This window comes from Hypanus sabinus, unplaced genomic scaffold (genome assembly GCF_030144855.1).
Source record: "Hypanus sabinus isolate sHypSab1 unplaced genomic scaffold, sHypSab1.hap1 scaffold_126, whole genome shotgun sequence".
NCBI lineage: Eukaryota > Metazoa > Chordata > Chondrichthyes > Myliobatiformes > Dasyatidae > Hypanus > Hypanus sabinus.
Window position 1 is genome coordinate 115,534 of NW_026779325.1, and position 19,578 is coordinate 135,111.

The following is a 19,578-nucleotide window of genomic DNA, read 5'->3' on the forward strand; positions in this document are numbered from 1 at the left end:
TTGCCCATCCACCCAGGTCATGTTACTTCCGATAACCCACAGTACCCCAACCACTCTCCGTCCCGCCAGTGGCCCCAGACCCTTCTGACCATTCATCCCACACCGACACATAGACAGGCCCCCTTCACCCACGTCCACCCTCCCAGCTTGGGAAACCAGAGCAAACTGATACCGCGATCTCGACACAGTGCAAAACTAAAACCAGGGATGCAAGACTGGAGAGCCCGGAGCCTCCTGCTGTCCGGCTCGGTCTCAGCCCTTTCTCACTGCAACCGGCCCTGGATTTACACAAACCTGAGATTAACACCTTCCTCACCGTCACCTGAACAGTAGAAACACCCGCATCAGCTGGGGTTGAGCTGCAGTTGGTCCCCGTATGTGTTAAAACTCCCCGCTGTCGGATATGGAGACCAGAATCGTACGCAGTAAAACCACATAACGATTACAGCACAGGAACAGGCCATCTTGGCCCTTTTAGTCCGTGCCGAATGCTTACTCTCACCCAGTCACACCAACCCGCACTCAGCCCATAACCCTCCATACCTTTCCTGTCCGTATACCTATCCAATTTTTTTAAAATGTCAAAATCGAACCTGTCTCTACCACTTCCACTGGAAGCTCGTTCCACACAGTTACCACTCTCTGAGTAAAGAAGTTACCCCTCATGTTACCCCTAAACTTTTGCCCCTTAACTCTCAACTCATGTCCTCTTGTTTGAATCTCCCCTGCACTCAATGGAAAAAGCCTATCTACGTCAACTTTATCTATCCCCCTCATAATTTTAAATACCTCTATCAAGTTCCCCCTCAACCTTCTACGCTCCAAAGAATAAAGACCTAACTTGTTCAACCTTTCTCTGTAACTTAGGTGCTGAAACCCAGGTAACATTCTAGTAAATCTCTGTTCTCTGTTGACATCTTATGTATAATTTGGTGACCAGAACTGTATACAATGCTCCAATTCTGGCCTCACCAATGCCTTGTACAATTTTAACATTACATCCCAACTTCTGTACTCAATGCTCTGATTTATAAAGGTCAGCATACCAAAAGCTTTCTTCACCACCCTATCCAAATGAGATTCCACCTTCAGGGAAATATGCACCATTATTCCTAGATTTCCTCACACTGTCTTCAAGCTTTCTCTATTTGTGAACTAACCTCCTCTCTCCCAGTCTCTTCAGTTTGATTCCCACTCCCCCCACAATCATCCTAGTTTAAAGTCTCCCCAGTAGCCTCCACAGATCTCCCCGCCAGGATATTGGTCCCACTAGGTTTCAAGTGCAACCCGTCCTTTTTGTACAGGTCACACCTGCTCCAAAAGAGGTTGGAATGATCCAGAATCTTGAATCCCTGCCCCCTGCTCCAATCTCTCAGCCACGCATTTATCCTCCACCTCATTCCATTGCTACTGTCACTGCCGTGTGGCACAAGCAGTATTCCCGAGATTACTACCTTTGCAGACCTTCTTCTCAACTCCCTTCCAAGATCCCTATATTTTCCTTTCAGGACCTCTTCCCTTTTCCTACCTATGTCATTGGTACCTATATGTACCACAACCTCTGGCTCCTCACCCTCCCACTTCAGGATATCTTGGACGCGATCAGAAGTATCCCGGACCCTGGCACCAGGGAGGCAAACTACCATCCAGATCTCCTGACTGCGTCCACAGAATCGCTTGTCTGACTCCCTAACTATCGAGTCCCCTATTACTACTGCCTTCCTCTTCCTTTCCCTCCCCTTCTGAGCCACAGGGCTGGACTCTGTGCCAGAGGCACGGCCACAGTTGCTTCCCCCAGGTAGGCTGTTCACCCCCCCCAACCCCCGCAACAGTATTCAAACAGGAGTACTTAATTGTCAAGGGGTACAGCCACTGGGGTACTCTCTAGTACCTGACTCTTCCCCTTCCCCCTCCTAACCATGACCCACCTGTCTGCCTCCCGTGGCCCCGGTGTGACCACCTGCCTGTAACTCCTCTCTATCACCTCCTCACTCTCCCTGACCAGACGAAGGTCATCGAGCTGCAGCTCCAGTTCCCTGGCACAGACCCTGAGGAACTGCAGCTCGACACACCAGGCGCAAATCTGAACGTCCGGGAGGCTAGGAGACTCCAGGACCTCCCACATCCGACACCGAGAACAGCAAGCTGCCCTCACACTCATAATTCCCAGCATGGAACCGTAATCGCATGGTGGATTTGTTCCGTGACTTGTGAACATACGTGATTAATGACCCTGCAACTGGGGACTGAGTAAATAGTTCATCTAACAATTCAGATCATACACACCAATCTCCTTGCCTTTCTCACTCACCCCTAGCTACTTACCCCATTTCCCTCACCACACCCTCCTCACAGTTCCTCTTCCTCATAGGGCCCTCTACTCCAGCCCTTCCTTCTTGCTCCCTCTCTCCCTCACCCCTTCCTTATCATCGCCCCCTCAATCATCCTTGCTTCCTCACCGCCTCTCTCCCTCCCGCTTCTTTCCCTATCCCTGTTGCACTGCTACTTGACCAGTCTCCCACTCTTTCACCCCTTTCCTCGCGCTCTCCTTTTTTGCCACTCTCTCTACCCCTCAAGTAATAAATCATACTCCTCTCTCTTGTTTCTCTTCATCTCCTCACTCTGTCATGACTCTTTTCATTTCTCTCACTCTCTCCCTCTTTCTCTCCATCTCTCCATCTATTTCTCTTACTGTTCCATTCTCTCTCCCATTCCACAATCCCTGTCCCTACCCCTATCACCCGCCATCCCACTCTCAATCTCAGTTACCCTCTGTCTTCCCCTCTCCATCTCCTCCTCTCTCACGCACCTCAATCAAACTTGTCTCTCACTCACTCACCTCCGCCACTCTGTAACCACCTCCATTTCCAGCTCTCAACCTCTCTCTCTCTCTCCCTACATCCCACCCTCTCCCCTCTCTCAAACACTCCCTGCTGTCTCCCGTATCCCACATTGTCTTCCCCTCTTTCTCATCGTCTAAATCTACCACTCACCCCACGCGTTCTCCCTCTTCGCTCCCTGTCAGTCCTCCTTCTCCTCCCCCTTTCTCCCGTCACACCCCGCACTCTCCACCCCATCCCATACAGTGGTATGCAAACGGCTGGGCACCAGTGGTCAAACTTCCTGTTACTGTGAATAGTTAAGTGAGCAGAAGGTGAACTGGTCTCCAAAAGTCAGAAAATTAAAGACAAAACATTCAACATTTTAAGCAAGATGAGTGTATTATTAAAAACACAAAATGCTGGCAGAACTCAGCAGGCCTGACAGCATCTATGGGAGGAGGTAGTGACAACGTTTCGGGCCGAAACCCTTCATCAGGAGTTTAGTGTATTATTTCTGTTTTGTACAATTTTAGAGTGGGAGAAAAAAGGGAAAGGAGCACCATGGAAAAGTTCGGGCACCCCAAGAGATTTGAGCTCTCAGTTAAATTTTACCGAGGTCTCAGATCTGAATTAGCTTGTTAGGGCTATGGCTTGTTTGCAATCATCATTAGGACAGGCCAGGCTGTACAAATTGCAAAGCCTTATAAATACCCTGACTCCTCCAACCTTGTCCCAACAATCAGCAGCCAGGGGCTCTTCTAAGCAGCCGCTGAGCACTCTGAAAGTTAAAATAAATGATGCCCACAAAGCAGGAGAAGGCTCTAAGAAGATAGCAAAGCATTTTCAGGTAGCCGTTTCCTCAGAACATAATGTAAGTAAGAACTGGCATTTAACAGGAATGGTGGAGGTCAAGTTGATGTCTGGAAGACCAAGAAAACTTTTTGGGAGAACTACTCGTAGGATTGCTAGAAAGGCAAATCAAAACCCCTGTTTGACTGTAAAAAACATTCAGGAAGATTTAGCAGACTCTGGAGTGGTGGTGCACTGTTCTACTGTGCAGTGACACCTGCACAAATATGACCTGCATGGAGAGTCATCAGAAGAAAACCTTTCCTGCATCCTCACCACAAAATTCAGCGTCAGATGTTTTCCTGACATTGAGGGACAGGTTGCTTTCTTGACACCAGACAGATGTTGTTCAGAGCTCAGATAGAGTCAGTAATCAAATGCTTCAGCCTGGTGCGATGAATGCATGGAGCTGTGGAAATCATGATGCAAGAAGCATCGCAGGAAAGCCAGATGAGCCCAGGGCATGGAATTGTGATATCGTGGGCATTACTGGGAATTGGTTGCACCCAACAGTCTGAGGGATCTAGAGGAACAAATTTTTAGAGAGTTCACAGACTATACCAAGAAACAATAGTTGATATAGTAAGTGATTTTAACTTTCCATATATTGACTGGGACTCCCATACTGTAAAAGGACTAGATGGGGTAGAGTTTGTCAAATGCTCCTTAATCAGTACGTAAAACATCCGGCGTAGAAGTGTACAATAAGCTGTTGGGAACTGATCCAGGGCTGGTGACAGAAATTAGTGAATGGGAACACTTTGTGTCTAGTGATCATAATGCCATGAGATTCCAAGTAAGTACGGAAAAACAGAGGTCTGGACCTCTCTTGAGATTCTAAATTGGAGCAACATCAATGTTTATGGTATTTGCAAGGATTTGAAAAGTGTGGACTGGGACAGGCTGTTTTCTGCAAAGGAGTACTTGGTAAGTGGGGGTTCTTCAGAAGTGAAATTTTGAGGGTGCAGAGTTTGTATGTGCCTACCAAAATAAAAGTTGAAAGGTAACTGGTGCAGGGAACCTTGGTTTTCAAGAGATATGGTGGCCCCGGATATTTTGTTCCTCTAAATTCCTCAGGCTGTTGGGTGCTACCAAGATGCATTAATGACTACAATATCATACTTCCACACCCTGAGCTCATCTGACTTGCTTTAGTTGCCTTCTGTTGGTTTCTAAAAGCTTCCCAATGTTTTTTGCTCTATTATTTGCCCTCTCTTTGGCTTTTATGTTGGCTTAGGCTTCTCAGTTCAGCCACAGTTGTGTCCTCCTGCCTTTCCAATGCTTCCACTTCTTTGGGATGTGTCTATCACTCAGCTCCCGAGTTGCTCCCAGAAACTCCAGCCATTGCTGCTCCATCGTCATTCCTACCAGATTCCCCTTCCAGTCAGGTTTGGCCAGCTTCTCTGTCACAGAAACATGGAGAAGGTCAGAACAGAAACATGCCCACTCTGGACGATCAGAATGGTAATCTGTATGGGAGACAAAATAGATGGGGGAGGTTTTAAATAGTAGTTTTACATCCTTATTTACTCAGGAGATGGACACAGAGTCGACAAAGGTGAGGCAAAGCAGCATCAACTTCAGAGACCCTGGACAGATTAGAGAGGTGGAGGTTTTGCTGCCTTAAGGCAAATTAGCATGGATAAATCCCCAGGACCTGACAAGTTGTTCCCAAGGACCCTGCGGAAGACAAGTGCAGAAATTGTCAGGGTCCAAGCAGAGATATTGAAATAATCCTTAGTGCCAGGTGAGGTACTGGAGGATTGGAGGACAGACAATGTTGTTCCACTGTTCGAGAGGGGCTGTAAGGAGAAACGAGAAAATGTTACGTTATTGAGCTTGACATCAGTTGTGGGAAAGTTATTAGAACATAAGTGCAGAAACTGGATATATAAGTATTTGGGTCGATGTGGACTGATTAAGGATAGACAGCATGGCTTTTTGCATGGTAGGTGATGTCTAACCAGTCTTACAGAGTCTCTCGAGGAAGTTATCAGGGAAGTGGATGAAGGCAAGGCAGTGGATGTTGTCTACATGGACTTTAGCAAGGCACTTGACAAAGTCTCATATGGGAGGTTTGTCAAGAAGGTTCAGTCACTCAGCATTCAAGATGAGACAGTAAATTGGATGAGACACTGTCTTTGGGAGAAGCCAGAGTTTGGTAGCAGATGGTTGCCTCTCTGACTGGAACCTGTGTCTAGTGGTTGCCACAGGGATCAGTGCTGGATCTGTTATTGTTTGTCATCTATATCAGTAATCTGGATGATCAGATGGTTTGGGATCAGCAAATTTGTGGATGAAACTGAGACTGGGGATTCAGCGGACTGTGAGAAGACTATCATGGCTTGCAGTGCGATCTGGACCAGGTGGAAATATGGCTTGAGAAATGGAAAATGGAATTCAATGCAGACAAATGCGAGGTGTTGCATGTTGGTAGGACCTACCAGGGTGGGTGTTACGCAGTGACTGGTCAGACATGGAGGAGTGTTGTTGAAGAATGGGATCTGGGAATACAGGTCGAAATTTCACTAAAACTTTTGACACATTTCGATAGGGACGGAAAGAAAGATTTTGGCACATTCGCCTTCATAATCCGAAGTACTGAATTATATGTTATGTTGACTTTGTACAAGACATTGGTGAGGCCTAATTTGGAGTATTGTGTGCAGTTTTGGTCACCAACCTACAGGAAAGATGTAAAGACTTTGAAAGCGTTTGGAGAAAATTCACAAGGATGTTGCCAGATCTGGAGGACTTGTGTTATAAGGAGAGATTGAACAGGTCAGGACTTTATTCCTTGGAATGTGGAAGATTGAGGGGAGATTTGATGGAGGTATACTACAATTATGAGGGTTAGAGATAGGGTAAAAGCAAGCTGGCTTTTACCACTGAGGTGGGGTGTGACGATAACCAGAGGCCATGGGTTAAGGGTGAAAGGTGAAACATTCAGGGGACCATGAGGGGAAACTTCTGCCAGGTGAGTTTCCAAAGAGATCACCAGCTCGTAAGTCAGCACGGATGGAAAGCGTGCAGGGGAGCCGGCCGGATTCGAACTCGGGACCTTTCGTCCCGAAGTCTGGCACTGATGCCACTATGCCACCAGCCAGGACAGGACATGGCAATGACATGGCATTGAAACTGTGGAACTTTATATTAACATTACATAAAGGGAAACCCCAGCTGCACGTCAACAAAGGCTATTTACGTGAGAGGGTTTAGTTACCGTGGGGCCAGACACCCTTTCAGCTCAGTGGGAAGAGGGACTAATTCAATAGGACAGAGTCAAACAGAGCCAAGTCACAGATTGGAGATGGCATAAGTGCCCCATTCTTATAGAGCATCAGAGAGTTTGATGGTCGTTCCAGATACCAGCACTGTGCCCAGTTAGAAGGTGATTTCTCTCTCCAACTTGTGTTGAGCTTCACTGTAACAGTGTGATGTCGGATCACACCTTGGCAACTCAAGTGATCTCATCTCAAATGTTGTCCTTCACCGACTGATGGATTTTTAAATCTTTTTGCAGGTTAAAATCGACAAGGAATTTGTCTATGTGAATTCAAACGCAACACACCAGTTGTGCTGTCGCTGTCTAGATATTTAAGGAGCAAGGGATTCAATCAGCCATCCTTCCTGTTCAGACTGTGCGGAGGGATTCGCTCGGTCATCTGACCAACTGACACGTCTGTCATTTTACACAGGGGAGAACCGTTCTCCTGCTCAGACAGTGGGAATGGATTCACTCGGTCATCTCAACTGAAGGTTCACACTGGGCAAGGCCATTCATCTATTCTGTGTGTGGGAAGGGATTCAGTTGGTCTTCCCACCTGTGGACACACCAGTCAGTTCACACTGGGCAGAGGCTGGTCATCTGCTGAATTTGTGCGGAAGGATTCACTCGGTCATCTGATCTAATGGCTCACCAGCGCGTTCACACTGAGGAACGGCCGTTCACCTGCTCGGACTGTGGGAAGGGATTCACGTTGTCAGCTCACCTACTGAGACACCAGTCAGTTCACACTGGGGAGAGGCCGTTCACCTGCTCAGACTGTGGGAAGAGATTCACTCGATCATCTGACCTGCTGGCGCACCGACGTGTTCACACTGGAGAGAGGCCATTCACCTGCTCAGACTGTGGGAAGGGATGCAGTCAGTTATCTGCACTGAAGGTACATCAGCGAGTTCACACTGGAGAGAGGCCGTTCACCTGCTCAGACTGTGGGATGGGATTTACTCAGTCATCTCACCTACTGAGACACCAGCGAGTTCACACTGGGAAGAGGCCATTCACCTGCTCAGATTGTGGGAAGAGATTTACTCAGTTATACAACCTACAGAGTCACCAGCGAGTTCACACTGGAGAGAGGCCATTCATCTGCTCAGAATGTGGGATGGGATTTGCTCAGTCATCTCACCTCCTGAGACACCAGTCAGTTCACACTGGGGAGTGGCCATTGAACTGCTCATATTGTGGGAAGGGATTCCCTCGGTTATCCCAACTACTGGGACACCAGAAAGTTCACACTGGGGACAGGCCTTTCACCTGCTCAGAATGTGGGAAGGGATTCAGTAATTCATCCCACCTACAGAGACATCTGCGAGTTCACACTGGGGAGAAGCCATTCACCTGCTCGAACTGTGGGAAGGGATTCATTCAATTATCTGATCTACAAAATCACCAGCGAGTTCACACTGGGGAGAGGCCATTCACCTGCTCAAACTGTGGGAAGGGATTCACTCAGTTATCCACCCTACACAGTCACCAACGAGTTCACACTGGGGAGAAGCCATTCACCTGCTCAGTCTGTGGGAACGGATTCAGTGATTCATCCGCCCTACACCGTCACCAACGAATTCACACTGGGGAGAAGCCATTCACCTGTTCAGAATGTGGGAGGGGATTCACACAGTTATCCAGCCTACACAGTCACCAACGAGTTCACACTGGGGAGAAGCCATTCACCTGTTCAGAATGTGGGAGGGGATTCACACAGTTATCCAGCCTACACAGTCACCAACGAGTTCACACTGGAGAGAAGCCATTCACCTGCTCAGTCTGTGGGAAGGGATTCACACAGTTATCAAGCCTACACAGTCACCAACGAGTTCACACTGGGGAGAGGCCATTCACCTGTTCAGAATGTGGGAAGGGATTCACACAGTCATCAAGCCTACACAGTCACCAACGAATTCACACTGGGGAGAAGCCGTTCACCTGCTCAGACTGTGGGAAGGGATTCACGCTGTCATCTAATCTACTGAGACACCAGCGAGTTCACACTGGGTAGAGGCTGATCACCTGCTCAGTCTTTGGTCAGAGATTTTCTCGGCCATCTCCACCAAATGTGCATGATTGTCAAGTCAAACTTGAGTTTCAGGAAGGTATCAAGGAAGAGCAAGAATTCACTGGCAGAGAGGACGGAACCTACTGCCTGAGGGCGGTTTCTGCCCAGAACATTTGGGCGGACCCCGCAGCGTCACAGTGGCAGTCCGAGAGCAGCGTCACATCGGCAGCCAGGAGCAGCGTCACAACCCGCGGTAAGATGCCGAACTTTAAATAATTGTTGAGACTGTTTCAGGGAAAGGAGCACTGCTGTCACTGCGTTTGGGTGAACTCCGCCACCGGGATCATCGCATGCAGGGAATTCTTGAAACCGGTGCGAGGCTTAAGAAGAGCTTGCGAACCTTCGAGAGAGTTCACCCAGTTTGGAACCATAACGGTCCAGTAGAGAAACAGAGGTGCAGGTCCGAAATCGTCTCCAAAGTCTGAGAGGCAGCCAGTTTTTCACCTAATCCTAATGCTAATGCTACTGCTACTGCCTTATGACTATCCTTGACTAGACTAATGACTGACTTACCGCTGATTATTTATGACTACTGACTAATAATTACCAACTGCCACACTTGCGAAAATAAAAATAAAAAAGGAAGAAGAAAGAAAGTTGTTTGGTCATTGAGTGGAATCCGGTTAAAACCTTCAGGTAGGCGTATTCTGTCCCTTTCAGGTGGGGAAGCTGCACATGGGAGCAAGAACTCCGACTTGACAGTGAAAGTACTGCTTGACAACACTGTTTGACCAGGAAAAAGAAATCTGGGAGCTTTGAGCTGGAACAGCAAGAGCAATAACCTGGAGTCCTGAAATAGGAAGGAAATCAAGTTCAGATAAAACAACATCAAAGCATCACTAAAAAGTTGTACTCTCCCCAGCAGAGGGAATCAAACATGTCTGATCAAGCTATTGGGAAATCAGTTGAGCAACTCAAGCTAGAGAGAATGACAGCAAAAAGATTGTTTTCTTGTCTGGCCAGCAGCATTACCAGGACCTATGAAGACATGTCTGAAGAGGAGCTCAGAGTGAGTTTCAATAAACTCACAATAGAAGCCGAGAAAGTCATGGAAGCCAATGACGATGTGGAGGCTGGACTCACTGCAGAATGGGAGGTGGGGCTGAACACAGAGAAAGAAGCTGTGTTAACTGAACAGCAAAAAGCTGACCTGGCAAAGACGGCAAATGAGTGTGAGTTGAAACTGAAGGAAATCAGAAGGTTGATCCGGGAGACTCTTTGGACCAACTTTGGAAATGTTGAGTTGCTCACAGTACTACAAGCAGCAGAGGATGAATGTGAAGACGTCACTGCTGTACAACCTGATGGCCACCAGGAGGCGGACGGCTTCATGCTTACCCACCTGCAAGGACTGGTAAAGACAGCGAAGGAGGTGGGAACGATGGAACCGGCCAGGGGATCGGAAGCACCTTCAGAGTCGCCTAAAGGGGCTCGAACTCCACGTCCCCAAGCTGGTTTCCAAGAAGGCCCACTTCATACAGGCAAGGAGAAAGGAGGATGCTGAAAGACTAACACTGACGGCATTGGGCTTTTCCTCCAATTTTCCCACGCCAGCCATCAGACTGAAACCGACGGCCCTTCCCAAGTTTACTGGCAGCAGACGTGATTTTCACAGGTGGAGAAAGGACTGGGAAGCAATCCAGAGGCAGCGAGAGCTGACCGGTTCAAGAGAGGTGAAAAAGATTCAACTGCTGGACAGTCTTGACGACAAAGTCAGAAGAGACCTTCGCCTCAAAACTTATAAAACTGCAGATGTCATCTTCTGTGTTCTAGAAAACCGCTATGGAAATGGAGCATGGAAATCGGAAGTGGGATAGTATTGGCGCAGCATGCGAGCAAAAATGCGGGGGTTGTGGAAACTGCCAGCCGGGCGGTAAAGGAATGACTCTTGCTGAAGAGAGGGAACTTGTATACAAATTCATATACAAAAAAAAATCAAAGCAATAGTGATAAGGGAGAAAGAAAGGCATGAATATTGACTTCTCTAACTTCCGTTAATGCCCCTCCTCCCCTTCTTACCCCATCCCTGACATGCTTAGTTGCCCATCACTCCACTTGTTCTCCATCTCCCTCTGGTGCTCCCCTCCACCTTTCTTTCTCCCTAGGCCTCCTGTCCCATGATCCTTTCCCTTCTCCAGCTCTGTATCACTTTTGCCAATCACCTTTCCAGCTTTCAGCTTCACTCCACCCGCTCCGGTCCTCTCCTATCATTTCGCATTTCCCCCTCCCCCACCTACTTTCAAATCTCTTAGTATCTTTCCTTTCTGTTAGTTCTGACGAATGGTCTCGGCCAGAGACGTTGACAGTGCTCCTCCCAAAAGATGCTGCCTGGCCTGCTGTGTTCCACCAGCATTGTGTGTGTGTTTGAATTTCCAGCATCTGCAGATTTCCTCGTGTTTGCACAATATACGAAGGATACTTCACATTATGGATCATATATACAAAAAAATAAAATCAAAGCAATAGTGATAAGCGTGGACGCTGAAAAGGCATTTGATTCGGTTAATTAGAATTTTCTTTACAGAGTTTTACATAGATTTGGTTTCCATAACAATTATTAAAACTATACAGGCACTATATGACAACCCTACCGCTGGATTAAAATCAATGGATATTTAATCAAATAGTCTTACCCTAGAAAGGGGCACAAGACAGGGTTTTGCATGGTCAGCACTACTCTTCGCATTATATCTGGAACCATTAGCTCAATACATGAGACAAAGTGGGGAATTACTAGTAAAGGGGCAGAGCATAAATTGGCTTGTTACGTGGATGACATTTTGATCTATCTAAGGCAACCAACATACTCTTTACCTGATTGATGCAATCCTTTGAACAATATGGTCAATTATCAGGATACATTATCAACATAGATAAAACCCAATTACTTTCATATTACTACAGCCCAGCAAGAGAAATTGAAAGTAGATAACCCCGGGCATGGCAAACAGAGTCTTTCAAATATTTGGGCATCATTATGCTAAAAGATTAGGCAACATTATCAGAATGTAATTATCAGCCTTTATATAAAAAGAACATTAAGGAATATATAGCAAGATGGAACCTGATTCCTTTCTTTAAGTTTCAGTTCAAGGAGTGAGTCTATTATAATGAATACACTGCCCAGACTGATATAGCTCTTTCAGACCCTACCAATAGAGATTAATCAAAATCAATTCAATGAATGGAACAAGATGTTATCAAGGTATATTTGGCAAGGTAAAAGGCCTATAGTTCATCTCAAAACTTTGCAATTAGCAAAGGAAAAGGGTGGATGCGGCCTAACTTCTCTTCGAGGTTATTATTTTGCAGCACAGTTGAGAGCTGTGATATGCTGGAGCAACCCATCGTATGACGCACAAAGGAAAAACATTGAGGAGCGGGTACTTCCCATCCCCATACAAGCAGTTTTGGCTGATAATAACTTGCAAAGGTACATAAATACTATTGATAATCCATGGGTGAAATAGACTCAATATGGAAAACTATTATAAAAGAATATAATCTCGAGGGAGATACTGCAATTCTTCAATGGTGTGCATATAACTCAGATTTTACACCAAATAAATTGGATGCTAGATTTAAGGACTGGACAGCTAAAGGAATAACAGTTCTTTGCAACATAATGAAAGAAGGAATACTGTTCAGCTTTGAAATGCTGAAAGAGAAACATTTAGAAAAACAAGATTTTTATCAGTATTTATAGATGCGACAGTATGTTAATAGGATGCTTAAAATTGTATCCAAGGCAAGCACATGCATGATAGAGCTATTTAGAAAAGCATATAATTCAGATAACGGTAGTAGAATTATCACAAGCATGCATAAGAGTTTGTCAAATCTTAAAACATATTTGACTTCAAACATTAAAACAAAATGGGAGAAGGAAGGAGGGATAATTATATCTGAGGAAGAATGGACAATAATATGGAGGTATCAATGGAAGTGTACCAGTTCTCAGAAATGGAGGGAGTTCGGATGGAAAAACTTGATAAGATATTTCATTACACCCTCCCAGAAATCCCATTATGATAGTAACATCACTGTTTGCTGGAGAAACTGTGGAAATCGAAATGCAAATCATTATTATATTTTTTGTGACTGCCCTGTTATCAAAAGCTATTGGAGGGGGATACACAATGCCCTACATGGCATCGTTAGATGTGAAATACCCTTGGGGAGTAAGACCATATATTTTGGATGTATACCTCAAGAATGGTTGAAAAAAGATAAATATTTAATGAATATATTGTTGGCAGCTGGTAAAAAGACTGTTACTAGGAAATGGTTATCACAGGAGAGCCTGTAGCGGTGTGCTACAAGCAGCGCTAAAATTACGACACGGAGTCGGTAACTGCAGTCGAAGGAAAAAACTTTATTCGAAAACTTCAGCCTCACTTTTAAGCCTCTGTCAACCGGCCCCCCATGGCGAAGAGGCTCCAAAGCTCTGTGCTCGCAAACCCCCGTAGGCTATCTAATTGTGAGTCGGTTCGCATACGCTAGGAAATGAGCCGCCACATAACCCCCCCCCCCCCCCCAGAACCGGCGATACACCCCCCAATGTCCACAGCCTGGGCCAGAACCTGCTTGGGAGGTCGGCCTCTGCGCCGAGGCGCCGGAAACTCGGCCGGTTGCGCCAGGTCCACATGGGCCGGCTTGAGGCGGTCCACCGTGAAAACCTCCTCCTTCCCCCCAACGTCCAGCACGAACGTGGACCCGTTGTTCCGGAGCACCGTAAACGGCCCCTCGTATGGCCGCTGCAGCGGTGGCCGATGCCCGCCCCTTTGTACAAACACAAACTTACAGTTCCGTAGGTCTTTGGGTACGCAGGTCGGGTGCCGCCCATGCTGTGAAGTGGGTATGGGGGCCAGGTTACCGAGCTTCTCGCGAAGTCTGCCCAGGACTGCAGCGGGTTCTTCCTCTTGCCCCCTCGGGGCTGGTAGGAACTCCCCGGGGACGGCCAGGGGCGCGCCGTATACCAACTCGGCCGACGAGGCGTGCAGGTCGTCCTTGGGCGCTGTGCGGATGCCGAGAAGGACCCAGGGAAGCTCGTCCGCCCAGTTGGCTCCTCGCAGGCGGGCCATGAGGGCCGACTTCAGGTGACGGTGGAAACGCTCCACTAGCCCGTTCGACTGTGGGTGGTAGGCAGTGGTGTGGTGCAGCTGAGTCCCCAAAAGGCTGGCCATAGCTGACCACAGGCTGGAGGTGAACTGGGCGCCTCTGTCGGAGGTAATGTGGGCTGGTACACCAAAGCGGGATATCCAGGTGGCGATCAGGGCTCGGGCGCAAGATTCGGAGGTGGTGTCGGTGAGCGGGACCGCCTCTGGCCATCTTGTGAACCGGTCCACGATAGTCAGGAGGTAACGCGCTCCGCGCGACACTGGCAGGGGGCCCACGATATCCACATGAATGTGGTCGAAACGCCGGTGGGCGGGATGGAACTGCTGCGGTGGGGCTTTGGTGTGCCGCTGAACCTTGGCCGTCTGGCAGTGCATGCACGTCCTGGCCCATTCACTGACCTGTTTGCGGAGTCCGTGCCAAACGAACCTGCTGGAAACCATCCGGACAGTTGTCCGGATGGAGGGATGCGCCAAGTTATGAATGGAGTCGAAAACACGTCGCCGCCAGGCTGCGGGGACGACCGGACGGGGCTGGCTGGTGGCGACGTCACAGAGTAGGGTCCTCTCACCTGGGCCCACGGGGAGGTCCTGGAGCTGCAAACCAGAGACTGCAGTCCTGTAACTCGGAATCTCCTCATCTACCTGCTGTGCCTCTGCCAGTGCCTCAAAGTCTACCCCTTGGGAAAGGGCATGAACGGTAGGGCGAGAGAGCGCATCCGCCACGACATTGTCCTTACCCGAGACGTGCCGGACATCCGTTGTGTATTCAGAGATGTAGGACAGGTGGCGTTGCTGGCGGGATGACCAGGGGTCGGATGCTTTCGTAAACGCAAAGGTAAGCGGTTTGTGGTCCGTGAACGCGGTGAAGGGCCGACCTTCTAGGAAGTACCTGAAATGCCGGATTGCCAGGTAGAGCGCCAACAGTTCCCGGTCAAAAGCACTGTACTTGAGCTCGGGTGGCCGCAGGTGTTTGCTGAAAAACGCCAGGGGTTGCCAGCGACCTGCGATGAGCTGCTCCAGCACCCCACCGACTGCCGTGTTTGATGCGTCCACTGTGAGGGCGGTAGGGGTGTCCATTCTGGGATGTACTAGCATTGCGGCGTCAGCCAAAGCTTCCTTCGTTTGAACGAAAGCGGCGGCGGACTCCTCGTCCCAGGTAATGTCCTTGCTCGGACCCGACATCAGGGCGAACAGGGGGCGCATGATCCGGGCAGCTGAAGGGAGGAAGCGGCGGTAGAAATTGACCATACCTACGAATTCCTGAAGGCCTTTGATCGTGGTGGGTCGGGGGAAGTGGCGGACCGCATCTACCTTAGCGGGCAGAGGGGTTGCCCCGTCTTTAGTAATCCTGTGGCCCAGGAAGTCAATGGTATCGTCCGAACTGGCATTTGGCAGGGTTGATTGTAAGACCGTACTCACTCAGTCGGGCGCAGAGTTGACGGAGGTGGGACAGATGCTCCTGACGACTGCCGCTGGCTATGAGGATGTCATCCAAATAGATGAACGCGAAGTCCAGGTCCCGTCCCACCGCGTCCATTAACCGCTGGAACGTCTGTGCGGCATTCTTCAGGCCGAACGGCATGCGGAGGAACTCGAAGAGGCCAAACGGGGTGATGAGAGCCGTCTTGGGGACGTCGTCAGGATGCATCGGGATTTGATGGTACCCTCGGACAAGGTCGACCTTGGAGAAGATCCGGGCGCCGTGCAGGTTTGCCGCAAAGTCCTGAATGTGCGGCACAGGGTAGCGGTCCGGTGTGGTAGCCTCGTTCAGCCTGCGGTAGTCGCCGCACGGTCTCCAGCCCCCCGTCGCTTTGGGCACCATGTGCAGGGGGGAAGCCCAGGGGCTGTCGGACCGCCGGATGATCCCCAATTCCTCCATTCTCTGGAACTCCTCCTTCGCCAGTCGGAGCTTGTCCGGGGGAAGCCGCCGAGCACGGGCATGGAGGGGTGGTCCCTGTGTCGGGATGTGGTGCTGTACGCCGTGCCTGGGCATGGCTGCTGTGAACTGCGGTGCCAGAACCGATGGGAACTCCGCCAGGACCCTGGTGAAGTCGTTGTCGGACAGCGTGATGGAGCCGAGGTGAGGGGCTGGCAACTGGGCCGCGCCCAGGGAGAACGTCTGAAAGGTCTCGGCGTGTACCAGTCTCTTCCTGGGCAGGTCAACCAGCAGGCTGTGAGCTCGCAAAAAATCCGCACCCAGAAGCGGTTGGGCTACGGCGGCCAGTGTGAAGTCCCACGTGAACTGGCTGGGGCCGAACAGTAGCTGCACCTGACGGGTGCCATAGGTCCTTACTGTGCTGCCATTCACGGCCCTCAGGGGGGGACCCGGTGCCCTGCTGCGGGTGTCGTAACTTGTCGGAGGTAAAACGCTGATCTCAGCCCCAGTATCGACCAAAAACCGGCGTCCCGACCTTCTATCCCACACATACAGGAGGCTATCCCGATGGCCAGCCGCCGTAGCCATCAGCGGCGGCTGGCCCTGGCGTTTCCCGGGAACTTGCAGGGTGGGCGACAACGGCGGGCTTCTGCGCCCCACCGCTGGTGGTAGAAGCACCAGTGGTCATTGGGCCGGGGGTTAGCGGGCTCTGCGGCCGGGCCTGGACTGGTTTGCTGCCGGGAGCGTGGCTGGGAGATCTGCGCGATGGACGCCCCGCTCACCTTTTTGGCATTCCACAGCAAGTCCGCCCGGGCTGCCACCTTCCGGGGGTCACTGAAATCCGCGTCGGACAGCAGCAGGCGTATGTCCTCGGGCAGCTGCTCCAGGAATGCCTGCTCAAACATGAGGCCTGTGTGTCCCTCGGCCAGAGACAACATCTCATTCATTAAAGCCGATGGAGGTCTGTCGCCCAAGCCATCCAGGTGCAGTAAACGGGCAGCCCGCTCGCGCCGTGAGAGTCCGAAAGTCCTGAGGAGCAGGGCTTTGAATTCCGTGTACTTGCCGTCTGCCGGGGGCGACTGTACGAACTCCGCGACCTGGGCAGCTGTGTCCTGGTCGAGGGAGCCCACCACGTAGTAGTAGCGGGTGTCTTCTGAGGTGATCCGGCGAACGTGGAATTGGGCTTCGGCTTGCTGGAACCATAGGTCCGGGCGCTGTGTCCAGAAACCCGGCAGTTTCAACGAAACTGCATGAACAGAGGCGGCGTCGGTCATTTCTGGTCCAAAAATCGTTTGGACCGTCGGGGTCACCAATTGTAGCGGTGTGCTACAAGCAGCGCTAAAATTACGACACGGAGTCGGTAACTGCAGTCGAAGGAAAAAACTTTATTCGAAAACTTCAGCCTCACTTTTAAGCCTCTGTCAACCGGCCCCCCATGGCGAAGAGGCTCCAAAGCTCTGTGCTCGCAAACCCCCGTAGGCTATCTAATTGTGAGTCGGTTCGCATACGCTAGGAAATGAGCCGCCACAAGCCCAACTTTAAATGCATGGATGGAAATTACAATGGACAAGATGGAGAAGATTGATTCATACTGGGAAAAATGGTTTAACTACATAATCCCTCTAGGCCTGCTTTTATTCTCACAAATCAATGAATATGTTGTAAAAAAAAGATCACTCCCTACTTGTACATAGTTTTTTTTTCCCTTTTGCTTGTTTTTTCTTTCACACTTATAGAAGTGTATACCTCAGATAAATTCTATGTGGGGATTTGTGGCATATATGATTATATGATATATATTTACAATGTCTGAAATACATCTTCTGGAAATGTTTGTTTTATGATGAACTTCAATAAAAAAAAAACAAGAAAAAACAGTCAGATAAAACTTTTAAGTATATATTTTCATCAAAAATGAACAGGATTCAGCACTCCATGTGTGTATTTGCAATCGTGATAAGAAATACAGACCAGAAAACCTAAATGATAGGCCAACTCAGAACAATCAATCATCACTCCGGAAGAAAACTTTAACCAGTGAAATGAGTATGACCCTCCATGCAAGACATCCCAACAATCTGAGTAGACTAGATGGTGACAAGGAAGCCTTGAGCACCTGACTGAGAGTTCAAGAACTCCCCCTAAAAAAACAAAGGAGTTCCTTGCAGAAATACAGGACAAGTTGTTTGACAAAAGGGGGGAAACATCAAAAATACATGAAATATTAACAAATAAGGAAGTTAGTGCAGAAAATGCCAGAGAAATCAGACACAATCCAACACATTCCAGGATCCTGCAGCAGATTTACTCAATCTGATTACTTACAAAGTTACAAAGAAATGGCAAATATCATTCACTAAAATCTTGCTTTAAAATACAAACTCATGAATGCCCTCCATCACTTCATAAAGGTACAATAAATTCAAGCCCAATACAGTTTTAGTGTCAAAATCTAGCAAATTAGATGATAATCAATACATTATTTCAGATAGGACAATCCATAAGAACCATCCAGATATAATATTACAGGATAAACAAACAGGAACACCTCCCCCAACAGATAAAACCATTCCCAACACACACGTGTTCCTCAACCAGTGGAGCACCGCACCCCAGGTGTTGTTTGTGTCATCAGTCAGACAACCAAATTATTTTCTCTGTCAATCAGCTTCCAAATGTTGCTACTCTGTCATTCATTGCCTCATTCTGCTGCTGATCCCCTTCTCATCATATGTTCTTACGACAACTATCATCCAGACCCCCAAACTCTGCCCTGTGCAGACTCGCCTCTGGTTTCTGACCCTGCTTCATTGAGCATTCAACTAATCGTTTCCCATTCTGCTTTCAGTTTTTAGAGAACAGTGGTGTTCTCTAACAACACTTTAGAAGCAGGGAAAGTGAACCATAATGTGGAAATGAGATGTGATTAAGGAGTTTAACTCCCAATGTCATTCTTCCTCATCCAGAGATTAGAGGGGTGAAGAACATCTCAGACAGAACTGCAGTCAGCTCGACTTCTTCAGTCAGCAGAAAATTCAAGGGAAACCTTTTCACCCACAGAGTGGTGACTGTTAGGAACCCATCACCACAGGGAGAGTGAGAGGGGGAAAACCGGAGGATTTACAAGGACTGTTGTGGACAGAATCACAGGGTCCAGCTGGCCCGAGTTGACTCTCTACTGTACACTAGGTGTGTTGTAAATTCACCAAGACAGAGTTTAACATAGAACTGATTTATTTGTCTTAGACCCAGAATATTAAACTCCCGTCCCATTAAAGGTGAATGTGCAGCAGAAAAAACTCCTCCCATGCCCAGTGACCAGGGTGCAGGACTGGGTGTGGTGAGCAGCAGCAATAATTGCAGAGTTCAGCACCGACAGTCAGTCTCAAACTTGCATTCAGCAATGGTGATGGACAAATATCCAGCATGCAGCCTATTGAAACTTTCTCCCCAGTGTGAAACTGGTAGTCTGTCACAAGTATAACAATGTTTAGGTTATGACTAGAGGTGACAGAGTTTTGGAGTGCGAGGCTATCCAATGAGAGAAATGTTCTTTCTTGTGAGTTTGG

General features: G+C 48.7%; 2 protein-coding genes across 8 annotated transcripts in view; one reads left to right on the top strand and one right to left on the bottom strand.

Moving 5' to 3' along the window:
• LOC132386695 (zinc finger protein 229-like) overlaps positions 1–8,965 on the top strand; it is a 29,031-nt gene extending 20,066 nt beyond the window's left edge. For all 6 annotated transcript variants that reach the window (XM_059959051.1, XM_059959047.1, XM_059959052.1 and 3 more), the window contains exon 3: positions 7,195–8,965. In XM_059959051.1, coding sequence (XP_059815034.1) covers positions 7,583–8,956 — 1,374 coding nt within the window. In that variant the 5' untranslated portion in view covers positions 7,195–7,582 and the 3' untranslated portion in view covers positions 8,957–8,965. The remainder of the gene's footprint in view (positions 1–7,194) is intronic.
• Positions 1,672–19,578, bottom strand: part of LOC132386700 (zinc finger protein 850-like) — a 56,262-nt gene continuing 38,355 nt past the window's right edge. Inside the window, exons 1-2 of one of the 2 annotated variants that reach the window (XR_009509635.1) lie at positions 7,041–7,183; positions 1,672–5,074 (exon numbers count right to left, since the gene is read on the bottom strand). The gene's annotated coding sequence lies outside the window, so the exon portion shown is untranslated. Of the gene's footprint in view, positions 5,075–7,040; positions 7,184–19,578 lie in introns of those variants that run through there. The other variant, XM_059959058.1, reaches the window with a different exon arrangement.